Raw genomic sequence first — 15,125 nt, 5'->3', positions numbered from 1 at the left:
TTTCATTCACTAATCCTTTCACCGTTGCACACCTCTCAGGATTTAAGATGCTACTCTGCAAATAGCTGAATGACTCAATGAGTAATCCCTCAACTCTCAGAAAATTCAAGACTGTTTTATTCTAAATCAGCACCTATTTCTCTTCCCCTGTAAGTATATATCGTGAAGCCAATTTTCTACTATGTAACTGAACCACAAAAGGAGAGAATGCTGAAGCTGGAAAACAGTCTTAGATATGGTTTAGTCCAGTGATTCGCAACCACCGATGCATACTAGAATCAGATGAACAACCTTTTAAAAAATACTTATGCTTGGGTTCCACTCCTTAGAGATCTACTTACTCAGTCTAGGGCCAGGGAATTTTTTAAAAACTTCCCCAGGCGGTTCTAATGATTAGCCAGGGCTGCGAACTACTGATTTAGGGGCACCTGGGTGGCTCAGTCGTTAAGCGTCTGCCTTCGGCTCAGGTTATGATCCCAGGGTCCTGGGATCAAGCCCCGCATCGGGCTCCCTACTCGGCAGGAAGCCTGCTTCTCCCTCTCCCGCTCCTCCTGCTTGTGTTTCCTCTCTCACTGTCTCTCTCTCTGTCAAATAAATAAATAAAATCTTTAAAAAAAAAAAAAAAGAACTACTGATTTAATCCAATCCCCTTACTTTCCTAGGGAGAAAACCAAAATCCAGAGCATAAGCAACTTGCCCAGAGAGACACTGAGCATGTTAGTGCGTGGTGCACCAAGAGAAACGATGGCAATAGCAAGAATATGATGGTGATATTTATAATTTTTTTCTTGTTGGAGTTAATCCCGGAAGCATTTCTCTTTAGTTCAGAGAGGTGTTATATGATTTACCTTTTCCCGTGACAGCAGCACTTACTCTTCTGGTAAGACTGAAAGGGTTCGCATTCCCTGACCACAAAAGGACAGAGATGGGATTATACATTCACCACACATAGCCAGCCAAATTAGCAAAGCTCCCTAAGAGGCCGCTTGAAATGCCGAAAATGCTTCTTCTCTACAGTGATCACCAGAGCTGAGGGATCTTGGCAGGGTGGTGAGAAGCGAAGGGGCTGGAAAAGAGAGGAAAGCATTCCCTCCCAGAGGGAGGGTGCTGAGAATCAGCGGAGAAGCGACCAGAGCTGCCAGGACGGAAAGGCGAGGAAAGGAAAAGAATTCCAATGAGTCCAGGGAGCCTCTGCTCCCCCAGTAAAGGAACAATGATGCACAGCCCGGCAGTACCGACCCTCCCCGGGAGCCCTGACATCCAAAGGAGACGATCAAAACGGGCTCCGCGATATGCGCACTAAAGAAAACTTCTTCCAACACTCACAAAAAAGGGAGCCCCCGCAAAAAAACCAGAGCGCATTTGCCCCCAAACCTCTACTAGTCCCTCGGTTCAAAGCCAAGATCTTCTATACCCTCCACCCCCGCTCTCAAAAGGGGGCGGTCCCGGCCTCACGTGACATTGCGGTCACGTGACCCGGGCCCCGCGGGAGCCGAGGTGCGGGTTCCAGTTCCTGGAGTCGGAGGGGGCCTGGTGTGCCCAGCCCCCAGCCCGCCGCCACCATGCTGTCCCGCCTGCTGAAGGAACACCAGGCCAAGCAGAACGAACGCAAGGAGCTGCAGGGTGAGCCGATCGTCCCCGTCCGCCGTTTTCTCTCCCGCCGCGGCCTAGCCTCAGCCCGGAGCCTGGACCTCGAGTAACGGCCCAGATGCAGGGAAGGACGCGGGCTGGTGGGCGCGGGCGGCGGGGAGGGGGTGGGGGCGCTTTTTTGGAAATCCCGTTCCCTTGCCAACGGGCTCTGGTCCCTTCGGCAACACTGCGAGCCGGCCCCCCTCCACGTAACGCCCCCCACGCTCCGTCTCCCCGCATCCTCGCCCCGCCCCTGCGCGTGGAACAGCGCTGTGCCGATTGGCCCAGGGAGGCCCTCTCGGCCCGAAAATGGGAAGGGACGCTCCTGAGGGACCGGGGTGTTGGGGCCCGACTGGGATGAGAGTCTTGGCGGCCTGAAACGACGGAAATGGGGGTGGGGCCCTTCGAGGATCTGGCCTGGGAATCCTCAAGCCAAGATAGTGGGAAAATAGTGCCGGGGGTCTGGAGTCCTGGGTGGCTGCCACTGACTCGTTAGCGCCCCTGGGCGAGTCGCTTCCGTTCCCAGGGTACCAGTTAACTCACCTCTAAAATGAAAAGAATTAGGAAAAAAAATTTTTTTTAATAAAAAGTTTGAAAAACAATAAAATGAAAAGGCTTGCTTTATGTTTTGCAAGGTCCTTTTCAGCTCCGGCACTGTGAGATTAGTTGAGATGTTCCCGCACCTAGCGGAATAGTAATTAATGGGTGGCGACCCTTAGCACCCTTCAGAAAACCGAGTCTCCACTCCAATCCCTTTCCCCTATCCCCAGAGAAGAGGAGGCGAGAAGCTATCACTGCAGCGACCTGCCTGACAGAAGCTTTGGTGGATCACCTCAATGTGGGGTATGAACTCCCCATCAGCACCCTCCCCCACCCCCACCCCCACCCCCCCCCACACACACACAAGTTTAGGCATTGACAAGGTCCAGACCTCGGATTGCTGTTGAGGGGGTGAGGTGTTCCATTCATTCCCTCCCCTCCCCTCCCCTCCGCCAGCTTAACTTCATGGGGAGAGGCTTGAGTCAGCTCTGACCCCTAACCGAGGAGCAGCTGCAGTGGTTGGAGAAGCGGCCAGAGTCCCCCCTCCCCACAGTAACCTCCCTGTTGCTCACAGCTTGATGCCATCTGCCCACTTCCCTTCACCCCTCCAAGTGCAGCTGTCGCCTCAGCAGGAGGGCAAGCACCCCCCTTCCCCAAAACTTGCCACCCTCTCCTTCTCTACCTCCCACCCTCTGGCAGGCCTGGGGAGCAGCTGACGGGAGAGAGATGGCACAGCTGGTGAGGGTGAGGGCAGAACCTACGCCAGGAGCTATAGCAGAGCCAGGCCGTCTCGTCCCTTCCTTCCGGGTCTCCGGAGCCCACCTCCTGCCACAGTCCTATAGGAGAATGTCAGTAACAACCAAAGACTTGGGAAGGAGCAAAGAATATTGTCTTTTGACCCTGAGTGACCCAGAAGAGTACTGAGATGATGATTGGAAGAAAGGGGGAAGTATGATGCCTTCCACCCCAGGACAAGTAGAATAGCTTGGTTGTGAATCCAGAGACTGAGTCACCCAAGTGAGCCATACAGGGACTGTCATCTTCATTACTCATCTCTGGGGAAGATGAGGGGACAAGGAGGCTGTGGTTGGGGCCTCTGATCTCCCTCCCCTCCAGACTTCTCCCTTCACTCAGTGTGAGAGTGGGAGGTCAACAGGAAAAACTAGGATTTTAGGAACTGCCAGGGGACTCTCTTAAAGCATTGGGAGCCCCCCTGCTATTACTGTTTCAGCTCCTACACTAACCCCCCCACTATGGCCAAGCTGTGTCCCAAAGAGAAAGGACAAGGTCTGCCCCCTTTCCTCCCTCCCACATTGGCGCCTCTTGGGCTCTGCTGTGAGACTGGCCCAGACTTCTCCCTCTGCTCTTCCTTTGCTAGGGGCCACCCCTCTTCCAGCTTAGAGGACAACTAAGCCAAAGCCAGATTAGAAAGGGTTTTGTGTTGCTGCCCACGGTCCTCTCCTTCCCTGGGAAGGAAAACAAAGCCTTAGTCTATCTCAGCCCCTGTCAGGTGTCCTTCCCATTCTCTCCACCCACCTCAACCCCTTGCCCCCTCCAGCCCCCACAGATTCCAGTGGGGGCTGGGCAGCGGATGTGGAGTCTCTCAGATGACCTAGAGCTTTAGGATGGGGAGCGAAAAACTCACCAGCCAATGAGAGAGAACAGTTGTTGTGGGATGGGGAGATTGGGGGAAGGGGGGCAGAGCAGGGGTTTGGGGATAGCAACCTCATGGCATTAATGGTAACTGCAGACAATCTTGATTGAGGAGAAAAGAAAAACTGCCCAGAGCAGAAGGAAGAAAGGGTGAGAGAGAGAGACTGTGTGTGTGTGTGTGTGTGTGTGTGTGTGTGTTCCTCCATCTGTGTGGGCGAAAGGAGAAGGGTTGGGAGAGAGACTGAGAGCCAAGAAGAAGCCCCTGGGATATCTTCTCTTGACCCTGAGTTCCTGGGGAGGGGGGCTGCTCGCCCATCCCACCCCAGATTCAGGGAGGGGCTCAATTTCCCTTCCCAACTTCTTGCACAGATCCCTGGGCTTCCAAGCACGGCCAGCTGTGTCCCTGCTGCTGGATTTTCCCAGCTTCTCTGAGCCCCCTCTACCCTCCCAGCTTCTTCCCCAGGGATATTCCCTCCAGGTTAATCCTCCCTTCTCTCACCCAGCTTTAGGAATTCCTCTGTGGGGTAGGAGATGGTAAGTGTTCAGTGAGCTCCCAGCTAGGCTCTCCTGGGAATGCTCGGAGTGGGAGGAAGCAGCTGGCTCATTTGCATGAATGGTAGTCATTTGCATCACATCCAAGAATGGCCAGAATCGTGAGGTTTTCCCCAGTCTGGCTGCTGGCTGCCCTCCCACCCTCGCAGTGGAATATTAGTCCTGGAAACCAGTCCCCACCAGTTGGGTGAGTTGATCTCATCCTTCTTCCGACCTCTAGTGTGGCCCAGGCCTACATGAACCAGAGAAAGCTGGACCATGAAGTGAAGACCCTACAGGTCCAGGCTGCCCAGTTTGCCAAGCAAACAGGCCAGTGGATCGGGATGGTGGAGAACTTCAATCAGGCACTCAAGGTGGGCCACACTCCCTACAGCACTGGGACCCTACTGACTGCCTCCAGTCAGGTCAGCTCAGGCCTCAGGTTAAAAAGAAAATGGGGATGGTCCCAGAAATGGTATCTATGGCCCCAGTGTCCGAGAAGCTAGAGAGATAAAAGTAGTTGGTGGGTTCAAGCAAAGCCCTTTCTAGGGGATGGCTGGAGGTGTCCCTATCTGCCACACTCCACGCACCCTGATTCCCAGCCTCCCATCTCCTCCCCTTCCCAGGAAATCGGGGATGTGGAGAACTGGGCTCGGAGCATCGAGCTGGACATGCGCACCATTGCCACTGCACTGGAATATGTGTACAAAGGGCAGCTGCAGTCTGCCCCCTCCTAGCCCCTCTTCCCTTCCCTCTACGCCACCCCTCCTACCTCCCCCATGGGGGAAGCTGACAGGCCAAGAATAAAACACAAGCCTCCGTTTCTCCGTGGTATGTTTCAAAGAGCTACTAGCCCAGCGTGGTGGGTAGGAGTGGAAGATTCAAAGACTGCTTCCCTAAGTGACAGTTACCTTTTGGGTAAAGGGTAGAACCAGCGTCCTCTTACCATCCCATCCCCCTTTGGGCCTGGTGCCGGTGCATGTTGCGTAAGCAGAGGGCGGAAGTTTCCCACACCTCCCCAGAGAAGGTTAGTGGCACCTGCCCCAAGCTTCCTAACTCAGGACTTCAGTTCCCTGCAGAGGAGAACTATGACGCAGAGCAGGCTTGGTCCCGGCTTTGGCTCTCTGCTTCTCCACGAGCTCGTGGCCTCTCCCAGCCTGGTGCTAAGCAGTGTCATGAGTCCGGACCAGGTTGGAGATTAATTCTTGGGCATGGGGGCGCTTCAGGACTTGGAAGGAGGAGGAGTGGCAGGTCCAAGGTCACCAACAGAGAGCGGCAGCTGCCCATCCTTGACATGTCCCTCCTCCTAGTAGTCCATGACAGAGGCAATCAGGCACCCTGGCTGGAAGAGACAGCCGGGAAGGGGGCCTGGGCATGCCTGGCCTGTGCCAAGCCTTGGCTTTGACTGCCGCCTCCAGCTTCCCTGGCTCCTCCTCCCAGCCCCCCCCCCCCCCCCCGACACACACACTTAATACTTCCGGGACCCAGGCCACCCACTGCGGACTTTGGCATTAGCTGTAGCTAGTGTGGAAGCCTGGAAAGACTGGGAGCAAAGTCTCTCAAACGGAGCAAAAGAAGGAGCTTCAGGCACTGTACTACCTGCTCGCTTTCCCCAGAGGAGGTAAGCAGGGGCGCAGGAGCTGGGTGCTCAGAGGGGGCTCCCCTAGTCTCACACGTGTTGATGAGTCGAAGCCGGCAGCTTTTCATGTGCTTCCTCACACATGATCGCCCTTGACCCTCCACAGCTCCCAGCTGGGCCACGGCGGGTGCTGGCCCCACTGGTAGGGTAGAAAACAGGTTCAGAGATGCGGTGAGAAGTTTGGGGCCAACAGGACTGAAGTGCTCTTTGCCCTGTACGTGTTCCCAAAAATAAGGCCCAGTTTACATGTAGAGAATTCAGATGCCGCTGGCTTAGCAGGAGAGGTGAAAGCCAAGCAGATTCCTCTGCTCCCGTGCCCCGGCCCCGGCTCATCTGGCTTTAGGTGAGGTGGCCGCAGATACAGGGTCTGCCTGGATCTTTGCTTTGCTTAGGTGAGCCAGCGTTTGCCAGTTACCTGCCAAGCAGATAACTTCTCAATCTGCTCAGACCAGACTTCCAGCTAGGGAGGATGTTAGGGACAAGGGTTTAAGAGCCAGAGTAAACTAGACAAGTTTTCCTGCCCAGCCTCGGCTGCCACCTGCCGGTCACTTGGGCTCTGGCCATGTGGCTGCCTCTGCTGCTGGGAGTCTTGCTCTGGGCAGTGCTGTGGTCACTCAGGGACCAGCAGAGCCTGCCCGCCAGCGATGCTTTCGTCTTCATCACCGGCTGTGACTCAGGCTTCGGGAAGCTTCTGGCCCTGAGACTGGACCAGAGAGGCTTCCGAGTCCTGGCCAGCTGCCTGACCCCCTCAGGGGCAGAGGACCTACAGCGGGTGGCCTCCTCCCGCCTCCACACCACCCTGCTGGATGTCACGGATCCCCAGAGTGTCCAGCGGGCAGCCAAGTGGGTGGAAACACATGTTGGGGAAGCAGGTGAGTAGCGCCGGGGCCGCCGGGCCATGGTGCAAGGTGCTCACTCACAGGGGCAGTGGGAAGCTGGAGGGACTGCGTGGGGAAGGAGCAGTGATCGGGAGAGAGCGCGCTGGAATGCCTTACCTACCCTGTGGTATCTGTCTCATCTCTCCACAGGGCTTTTTGGTCTGGTGAATAATGCTGGTGTGGCCGGGATCATTGGGCCCACACCGTGGCTCACACAGAATGATTTCCATCGGGTGCTGAATGTGAATACACTCGGTCCCATCGGCATCACCCTTGCCCTGCTGCCCCTGCTGCAGCAGGCCCGGGGCCGGGTGGTCAACATCACCAGTGTCCTGGGTCGCCTGGCAGCCAGTGGTGGGGGCTACTGTGTCTCCAAGTTTGGCCTGGAGGCCTTCTCTGACAGCCTGAGGTGAGGGGTGCAGAGCCCTGGGCTGCCCTGCAGAGATGACTAAAACCTAGCATGGTGGGGTCCTGAAGAGGAGACAGTTTAGGGCTCAACTAAACTCTTGCCCCTAGTAGTAGTATTAGTAACTACTACTTGTGATGAGCTAGTACCTTTACAGAACATTTTCTCCTCTTTTTCTCCCAGCAGCCCTCTAAGGGGTGGGCATGAATATCCACAGGGTAACATAACTTACCCAAGACCACACAACCCGTTGGTGGAAGCAGTGGGACTTACCCCCAGGTCTGCTTGCCCCTCACCTTTACGTTCTCCTGCCCTCCATATTCAAACAGAAACGTGCAGGGCCGCCTGGGTGGCTCAGTAGATTCAGCGTCTGCCTTTGGCTCAGGTCATGATCCCAGGTCCTGGGATCGAGCCCCATGTCGGGCTCCCTGCTCAGCGGGCAGTCTGTTTCTCCCTCTCCCTCTGCTTCCCATTCATGCTTGCTCTCTCTAGTGCTCACTCTCTCAAATAAATAAAATCTTTAAACAAACAAACAAACAAAAAAAAATTGGGGGCATCTGTCTGCCTTCAGCTCAGGTCATGATCCCAGGGTCGTGGGATCGAGCCCCGCGTCGGGCTCCCTGCTCGGCGGGAAGCCTGCTTCTCCCTCTCCCGCTCCCCCTGCTTGTGTGCCCTCTCTCGCTGTCAAATAAATAAATAAAATCTAAAAAAAAAAAAATTTTTTTTAAATTAAGTAACAATGTTCGAAGTCCCATGAGAGAACAAAGGACACTTGACAGGTACCACAGGGAATCAGGGTCTGAATTTTGAGCAGTAATGTGCCCCCAGCCAGCCCACCTTCTATAGGAAGCCTGCCTTCGTCACCATCGCCCAGCAAAGAATTTCGTGTACTTCTGTCCCTGTCGCTTGGTCCTTTAATTTTCCAGTCAGCATCATGGAACACACACTTTCTACTTGGATTTCTGCATCTGTGTCAAGGAGGTTCGGTGCGTGTGCAGTCTGCCCAGCAAATACCAGCCTACACCTTTCCTGTCCAGCACCCAGGACTAAACCCTATGCTCTGGGACCTAGGGAATGGGGTAGTTCTAGGTCAGGAGTTGGCAAACTGGTTCTTAGGCCAAATGTGGCCAACTGCCTACCAGCTAATAATGGTGTGTTTACATTTTATTATTTTTTTTAAAGAGTATTTATTTGAGAGAGAGAGCGTGCGTGTGCATGGGGGGAGGGGCAGAGGGAGGAGAGAGAATCTCAGGCAGACTCCCCACTGCTGCAAGGCTCAATCCCATGACCCCAAGATCACCACCCAAGCCAAAATCAAGAGTCGGATGCCCAGCCGACTGAGCCACCCAGTCGCCCCTGGTGTTTACATTTTAAATGGTTACATTATAAAATGGTGAGGTAAGTACCTCCCTGACTGATATCATTAATTTTTCGGCCTGTATTGCCAAAAATATTTACTGTCTGGCCCTTTAAGAAGTTTACTGACCCCTGTTCTAGATCTTAGACTACAAACGAAAACAAACCTCATAAATACACAGCCCACTTGCCCCCATCCCAGGACAGCAGGGATCCCCTTTACCTTCAAAACCCTGGTTCTCGGCCCGTAATAACTTTCCCATTTTAGCCCCCACACCCAAGTCCCTGAGGATCCCTTTCCTATAAAGGCAAGAAGCCAGAACCCTCCCTCTATCCCCATCCAGGCGGGATGTGGCTCATTTTGGGGTCCGAGTCTCCATCGTGGAGCCTGGCTTCTTCCGAACCCCTGTGACAAATCTCAAGTGTTTGGAGGAGACACTGCAGGAGTGCTGGGCACGGCTACCTCCCGCCACACAGGCCGCCTATGGGGACGCCTTCCTCACCAAATGTGAGTATCTGGGCCCACACGGGCTTACGAGGGGAAAGGAGAGTGCCAGAAAGGCCTGTCCTACACCAGCCTGCTGGGAGGACGTGAGGGTGAATGGGGTGCCACAGAAGGACACCCAGGCCATGTGGAACCTGCCCACTTGCCAAATTGGGGAGGGACTAAGGATCCCTCTGACCTCTGCTGGGGACCAGCTCCAGAACCCAGAAGACAGGGCCTGGCATGGGCTGGAGTGGGAAGGAACACTGATTACAACCACCTCCTGGAATGCAGACTTGGAAGTGCAGCAGCGCATCATGAACCTGATCTGTGACGCAGACCTGACCAAGGTGAGCAGGTGCCTGGAGCATGCCCTGACTGCTCGTTACCCCAGAACCCGTTACAGCCCAGGCTGGGATGCCAAGCTGCTCTGGCTGCCAGCCTCCTACCTGCCAGCCAGCCTGGTGGATGCTGTGCTCACCTGGGTCCTTCCCAAGCCCGCCCAGGCAGTCTGCTGAATCCAGCCTTCCCGCAGCACATTGTTTCTGCTCCCACCCTGGTACTGCCTGATGCCTGGCACAAAATAAGCACTCAATAAATATGTCTTGTTAAACAAACAAAACACTGTAGGTGGGCAGAAATGAAGTCCAGTGGGAGACTGACCCCATTTAAGTGCTACCCCTTAGGCTGACTTAGTGCCCAGGGTCCCCAGCGTGTTTAGTACCTGCAAAACCACTAGCAACCACTGGGCACACGGGTGCTCTTTGAAGCTGCACCTGGAATGGCCACCAGAAGGCACCGTTGGACATTTCCTTTATTTTCTACAAAGAGTAAAGTTGCAGTTCGGTGTTTAGAGTACAAATGGCCATTACCTATTTTTCTTGGGAGGGAGGGAAGGTAGTGAAGAGGGGTCAGGACCAGGCTGGGTGGTTTCCATGGGGAAAAAAGGTAATACCCACTTAAATTGTCCCCTCTATTTTTATTTTTTTTAAAGAGTTTATTTGAGATAGAGCACGAGTTGGAGGAGAGGAAGAGAGAGAAGCCGACTTCCCACAGAGCAGGGAGGCTGATGTGTGGCTCAATCCCAGGACCCTGAGATGATGACCTGAGCCAAAGGCAGGACGTTTAACTGACTGAGCCACCCGGGCGCCCCCTCTTTTTTACACTTTTATTTGAGAGAGACCATGCGAGCGAGGGGAGGGGCAGAGGGAGAATCTCACTCCCCACTGAGCAGGGAGCCCAACATGGGGCTTGATCTCATGACCTGAGTCAGCCAAGAGTCGGATGCTCAACCGATCAAGCCACCCAGGAACCCCTAAATTGTCCTCTTATCTAAGTCAAGAAGGATGGTATTGGCCACAAAGGTGTCAGCAACTTACCACCACCCTAAAAGGAGCCAGGTCCCCTTTGTTGGGAGGGAGTTGCTAGGCCCTCAGAGGTGGGCAGAACACCAAGGAACAGATGCCCATGCTAGATGTGGGCTGGCCTCTCCCAGGTAGGGCCTTTGTGGGGAATCCCTTTGACTTTTGCAGGACATGGCTTCATGAACATTGCAGCACTAAACGTGGCAGTACAGGACTAGGAGACAGGGAGCGCAGTGGGTCCCAGCCTCCCCCAGATCCCCACTTCCACTGCCAGCCCCACCAGCGCCTTCAGCAAAACCCACCTTTCCCAAACAACCCCCCCCCCAAAACACACCTTTCCTTCCCGAGGTGCATACAGAACAAGATCCCAGAGGACAGGAACATGGGTGAGGAGAAGAAAAGGCTAAAGTTATCACTGTCTTCAAGACAAACAGACTATTTTTTTCAGTCTGAAAAAATAATCCGTTTAATTGAAAAACCTGGAGTGTACTATCCCACTCCCTTAGATGAGGGGGCTGAAGAGACCAGACCCTCTACATCACTTCATAGCCACTTCGGATACTCTTCACGAGGCAGCAGGCAAAGACAATTCCCAGTACCTAAAAGTAAAGATAGAGCGGTGAGGAGTCAGAAAGGCAAAAGTATCCCAGGCCCACCCAAGAGACCCCAAACACAACCAGGGCCCCCGTCCCCAGGCCAGGACTTCCCCAGCACCCTCCTCCGACTGCCCCTATTGCCCAGATGCCCCAGAATGAGTCCCAAGGGTGCCTCTCACCTCCACAAAGGCAATGCCCAGGGCCGCTGCGGCCACCACCAGCACATTTCTCCTCAGCCAGCCCCCAATCTTCTCCACACAGCCCTGAAGGGTAGTAGGCACACAAGGCAAGAACATAATCAGAAACTTCCCACCCACCTTCCCCGGTCCCTCTGTCTCTTCCCTACTCTCTGTACCTTTCACCCCACCCCTAGCACTCCCAGATCCCCTCCCCATCCCAGGGACCCAACCCTCTCCACTCCATCCCTGGTCCCTCTCTCAACCCCTGAAATCTTTCCCAGGTTTCCCAAGTTCCCTGCTAGCTCAGCTTCTTCCCTACCTCGGTGTAGATGTTCTTCACATGGAAAGAAACCCCACAGTCCTTCGTGACATTGATGCAACAGGAGTCAGGAACTTGGCCCTTGAGCATGCTAGAGATGCCCTCCCAGTCCGTGTAGTTAGCCGCCCCGCAGCATTTAAACTGCGGGAGAAGAGAAATATCGAGGAGAAAGTTATTACGTGAACCTCCGCCTTCAATGTGAAGATAAGAATCTTCTTCCCCCACTACCCCTGCTCCCAGCAACCTCACTCACATCTTCCTGCATCTTGTCCAGGGCCAAAGTCGTGCGGTTGTCCTTCCGATAATTCTGCATCTGCTGCCGGAAGTCCTTATTAAATTCTAACATCACCTGGGAAGAGGAAGGAGCATTGTTGAGGTCAAACTTCAGGGCTCACACATATCAGAGCAGCCAGACCTCTGAGGTAGGGCCCTCCCCTTTTCCCCAGCTTACCTTGTCTCTAAACACATAGCCAGCAATGGCTGCGGCCACCTCCACCAGCATGATGAGTGACAGGAAGATGGCAAACTGCAGGCACGGTGGACAGGGGTCAGGTTTGGAGTCTTGGTGAGAGCGGCCTGCTGTGGCCCAGCCAGCCTCTAGCTCACTCATAAAGGTTTTCCTCACTTCAGCTCGTGAGCCCCCTCCGTGGACACCCTCCCTGCAGCCCCGGACCCCCACGCTGGCCCCACACCCAGCTCACCGTGATCATAAGACAGTAGTTCTCCTTGCAGGCCCCACAGCAGCCCACAAAGGCCACCAGGAAGAGGAAGGCACCGACTGCGATGATGACCACGGGCAACAGGGAGCCGGGAGTGGCCCCCTGGGTGATGGTCTGACTCAGGACCAGCTGGGCCCCTACACCCACAGCGATCAGCCCCACTGCACAGGCCTGTGAGAAGGGCAGGTCAGGGTGAGGCCAGCCCCACAACCCGTCAGCCCTCCGTGGTGGAGGGCAGCAGGTACACCCAGGACACAGCCGTAGCCCCATCCCAGCGAGGCAGAGCCGCACACCTCCAGGAAACGACTGCAGGGGAAGAGGGTGTCCCATACTGGCCCCACAGTGTGATCAAATGCCAGAAGAGAAGTTCCCAGAAAGCCCTGACCCCAGGGCACGTACTCCTCACCTAGGGTGGTGCTTCCCCTGCGCCTCAAGGGCTCCCAGAACTGCCCTCTCACTGTCTTCCAGAGCCCGCCCCATCCTCATCAGCTGTGACTAGGCTTCCTCAGGCCCACTAGGCCAGGGAGGAGAAAGGAGAAGAAAAAAAGGCAGGAGTGGTGTGCCCCTCCCTTGACAAAGAGCAGTCTCTGAAGCCAGGAGCCCAGGACAGGAGCAAACTGAGGTGGGCAGAGCCCTTCCCCACCCCCAAGCAGCTAAGAGGAGGGATGAGGGATGAGGGCCTGGAAAGGAATGAGGGACTGGAAAGGAATGAGGGGTAAGGGAGAGGGGAGGGGAGGGGAGGGGAGGGTGGGGAGGAGAGGGAAGGCCCACAGCGATAGCCATCAGGCCGGCCGTTGGCTGGTTGCCCCATTGCCCGGTATCACAAGTAGTTGGGTCACCAGACAGGAAGGGCCAGAAGGGGCGAGGGGGAGGGTGCTCTGCACCCACGCTGTCCATTCGTGGTCCAAACAAGCCTCTAGACGACCCCGAAAGCTGGAGGGGGTGGGGTGGCCATGCTGTCTTAGGCCTGTTCCCCGGGCTCTTCTCCCGCATCTGGTCTCCAGCTGCCTTCATTCTCGGCCCCTCAAGCCCTCAACACTCCGGATCCCGGTCTCCCCGCACCCTGCCAGCGCGCCCCCATCGTCCCCCTTCCCACTCACGCAGAAGGCCAGCAGAAGAACGTAGAGCAAGAACTTGACACATTTCATTCCTCCTTCCACCGCCATGGCTGCCGGGCCTGGGGAAGAGGGGAGCGCAGGGAGATGAGACCCGGCCGAGGGGGGACCTCGGTTTCCGTGCTCCCTGCCGGCCCTCGAGGCCTTCCCTGCGCCGCCCCCATTCCCGGCCCCTCCCACCCGGAAACCCGCGGTCAGATCCACGTCTCCCAGGCCCCTCTTCTCCCGGGCTGGAGAGGGGTGGGGGCGACCGCCGCGAAGCCCGGACCCGCCCCGCCGCCTCCCGGGCGGGATCCCAGGGCGCCGACCGAGGCCGGAGCCCGACGCCCACCCTCGGCCCGCCAGCCCCCCAGCGCCCAACACCCCCTCCCACCCAGCCAGCCGCTACAAACGGTCCTCGGCCCAAGCGCGACCCCCCCCCAGCCGCCTTCCCCTGCGCTCTGACCTCCCCCAAAACATAAGCACAGCCGGCCCCCCACCGCACCCCGCCCGGGCCTCCGGAACTTTGCAAAGTTGCAAAGTTGCGAGGGCCTCGGGAGCGCGGCGGATCTTCGGGGACTCGGGGCGGGCCCCAGCGGAGGACGCTGCTCGCGACCTCCCACCCAGACTGAGGCCGCCCGTGGGCCCCGCGGCCTCACCTGCGCTCCCCGAGGCTGTGCGCTCCTCTCCAGCCGCGGCTCAGGGGCTCTCTAGCGGCGCCCCCCCGGCTGCGGCCCCGCCCGCCGCGCGGCCCCGCCCCGGCCTCCAGCCGCAGCCCCCTCCCCCGCCGCCTCCTCCGCCCAGTGGCCGCCTGCCTCCCTCATGTGACTCGGGAACAGCTGCGGCCTGAGTCACCAGGCCGGCGAGGGGAGGGCCGAGCCTCCCGCCCGGCCAGGGCCACGTGGCCCCTCCCGGGAAGGCAGCATCCACCCCCGCGAACGGAAGGCGCCGAGGGCAGGACCTCAGGGTGCCTGGGGTCCTCCTGGTGCCCCCGGCCCCCGTGCCGCCTCGGGCTGGGAGGGCGGGACCCAGCGGCGCCTGATTCCGCCCGGTTCGAGCAAACGGAGGAAGCGTGTGCGAGCCAAGGCGGGGAAAGCGGCCCGGAGCTACAGACTGAGCGCCCGCGCCGGGCGGCTGGGCTGAGGCAAGGTGACGAGGTGGTCTTCAAGAGGTCTTCATTCTCCCCCCCCCGCCCCGGGGCCCACTCCTTTCCTCTGGCTCGCGTCTCTGTTGGAGCCCCCACCCCCATCGCCCAGTCGGCAGAGGGCGCTGTTAGCTCCCTGGGATCGGGTGGGTTCAGAACAAACACTTCCAGAAAGTCCCTGGCCTCACGACCTGGGAGTCCCCCAACATTCTAGAGTGGGTGTTCCTGTCCCCCTCTCTGTTAGTCCCTTCTCCATTTTCTGGGGCTCCGGAGTAGTGGGCTGAGAACCGGAGGAAGCCAGTCAGGGTGCGGTCCCTCCCTCTGGGGGAGTGTGGGCAAGGTCTATGCTCCCGCCACTCCTGGATCAATCAGGTGGGGGAGGACACCGAAGCAGGCATGGGTGTATCTTCTGGATTTCCCCATCCCATCCTAGCAGGCAGCACTTCATATACCTGGGAGCAAAGCCAGGTGAAGGCTGGAAGGGGAGGGGGCGGCCTCAAGCTGCCTCCCTCCATTGTGTGCCATGGTGGTTCCCAGAAGGAGTTGTGTCGACAGCCCAAGGACAGAACCAGCGGTTACTCTGAGCTACCCCAG

General features: G+C 57.0%; 3 protein-coding genes across 4 annotated transcripts; 2 read left to right on the top strand and 1 right to left on the bottom strand.

The window, feature by feature from the left end:
- Window positions 1-1,455: 1,455 nt before the first annotated feature.
- On the top strand, window positions 1,456-5,177 carry BLOC1S1 (biogenesis of lysosomal organelles complex 1 subunit 1). The gene is made up of 4 exons (XM_027595354.2): window positions 1,456-1,623; window positions 2,400-2,472; window positions 4,595-4,727; window positions 4,980-5,177. The coding sequence occupies exons 1-4, from the start codon at window positions 1,563-1,565 to the stop codon at window positions 5,088-5,090; spliced, it is 378 nt and encodes a 125-aa protein (XP_027451155.1). The 5' UTR covers window positions 1,456-1,562; the 3' UTR covers window positions 5,091-5,177.
- Window positions 5,178-5,309: 132 nt separating this feature from the next.
- On the top strand, window positions 5,310-9,747 carry RDH5 (retinol dehydrogenase 5). Of its 2 annotated transcripts, XM_027595352.2 has the most exons (5): window positions 5,310-5,974; window positions 6,518-6,864; window positions 7,021-7,279; window positions 8,977-9,140; window positions 9,411-9,747. In XM_027595352.2, exons 2-5 carry the CDS (start codon window positions 6,555-6,557, stop codon window positions 9,632-9,634), a joined length of 957 nt encoding a protein of 318 aa, XP_027451153.1. In that variant the 5' UTR covers window positions 5,310-5,974; window positions 6,518-6,554; the 3' UTR covers window positions 9,635-9,747. The 2 variants fall into 2 exon arrangements, with proteins under 2 accessions (XP_027451153.1, XP_027451154.1); XM_027595353.2 differs by having other exon boundaries at window positions 5,310-6,864; window positions 9,332-9,595.
- A 1,171-nt stretch (window positions 9,748-10,918) lies between these two features.
- On the bottom strand, window positions 10,919-14,130 carry CD63 (CD63 molecule). The gene is made up of 8 exons (XM_027595423.1): window positions 14,047-14,130; window positions 13,394-13,470; window positions 12,276-12,464; window positions 12,026-12,100; window positions 11,828-11,923; window positions 11,575-11,715; window positions 11,256-11,339; window positions 10,919-11,079 (listed from the first exon to the last, which is right to left on the bottom strand). The coding sequence occupies exons 2-8, from the start codon at window positions 13,457-13,459 to the stop codon at window positions 11,014-11,016; spliced, it is 717 nt and encodes a 238-aa protein (XP_027451224.1). The 5' UTR covers window positions 13,460-13,470; window positions 14,047-14,130; the 3' UTR covers window positions 10,919-11,013.
- Window positions 14,131-15,125: the final 995 nt, after the last annotated feature.

Source organism: Zalophus californianus, chromosome 9 (assembly GCF_009762305.2).
Source record: "Zalophus californianus isolate mZalCal1 chromosome 9, mZalCal1.pri.v2, whole genome shotgun sequence".
In the NCBI taxonomy this organism is placed as follows: domain Eukaryota; kingdom Metazoa; phylum Chordata; class Mammalia; order Carnivora; family Otariidae; genus Zalophus; species Zalophus californianus.
This window is presented reverse-complemented; position numbering and strand designations above follow the sequence as displayed.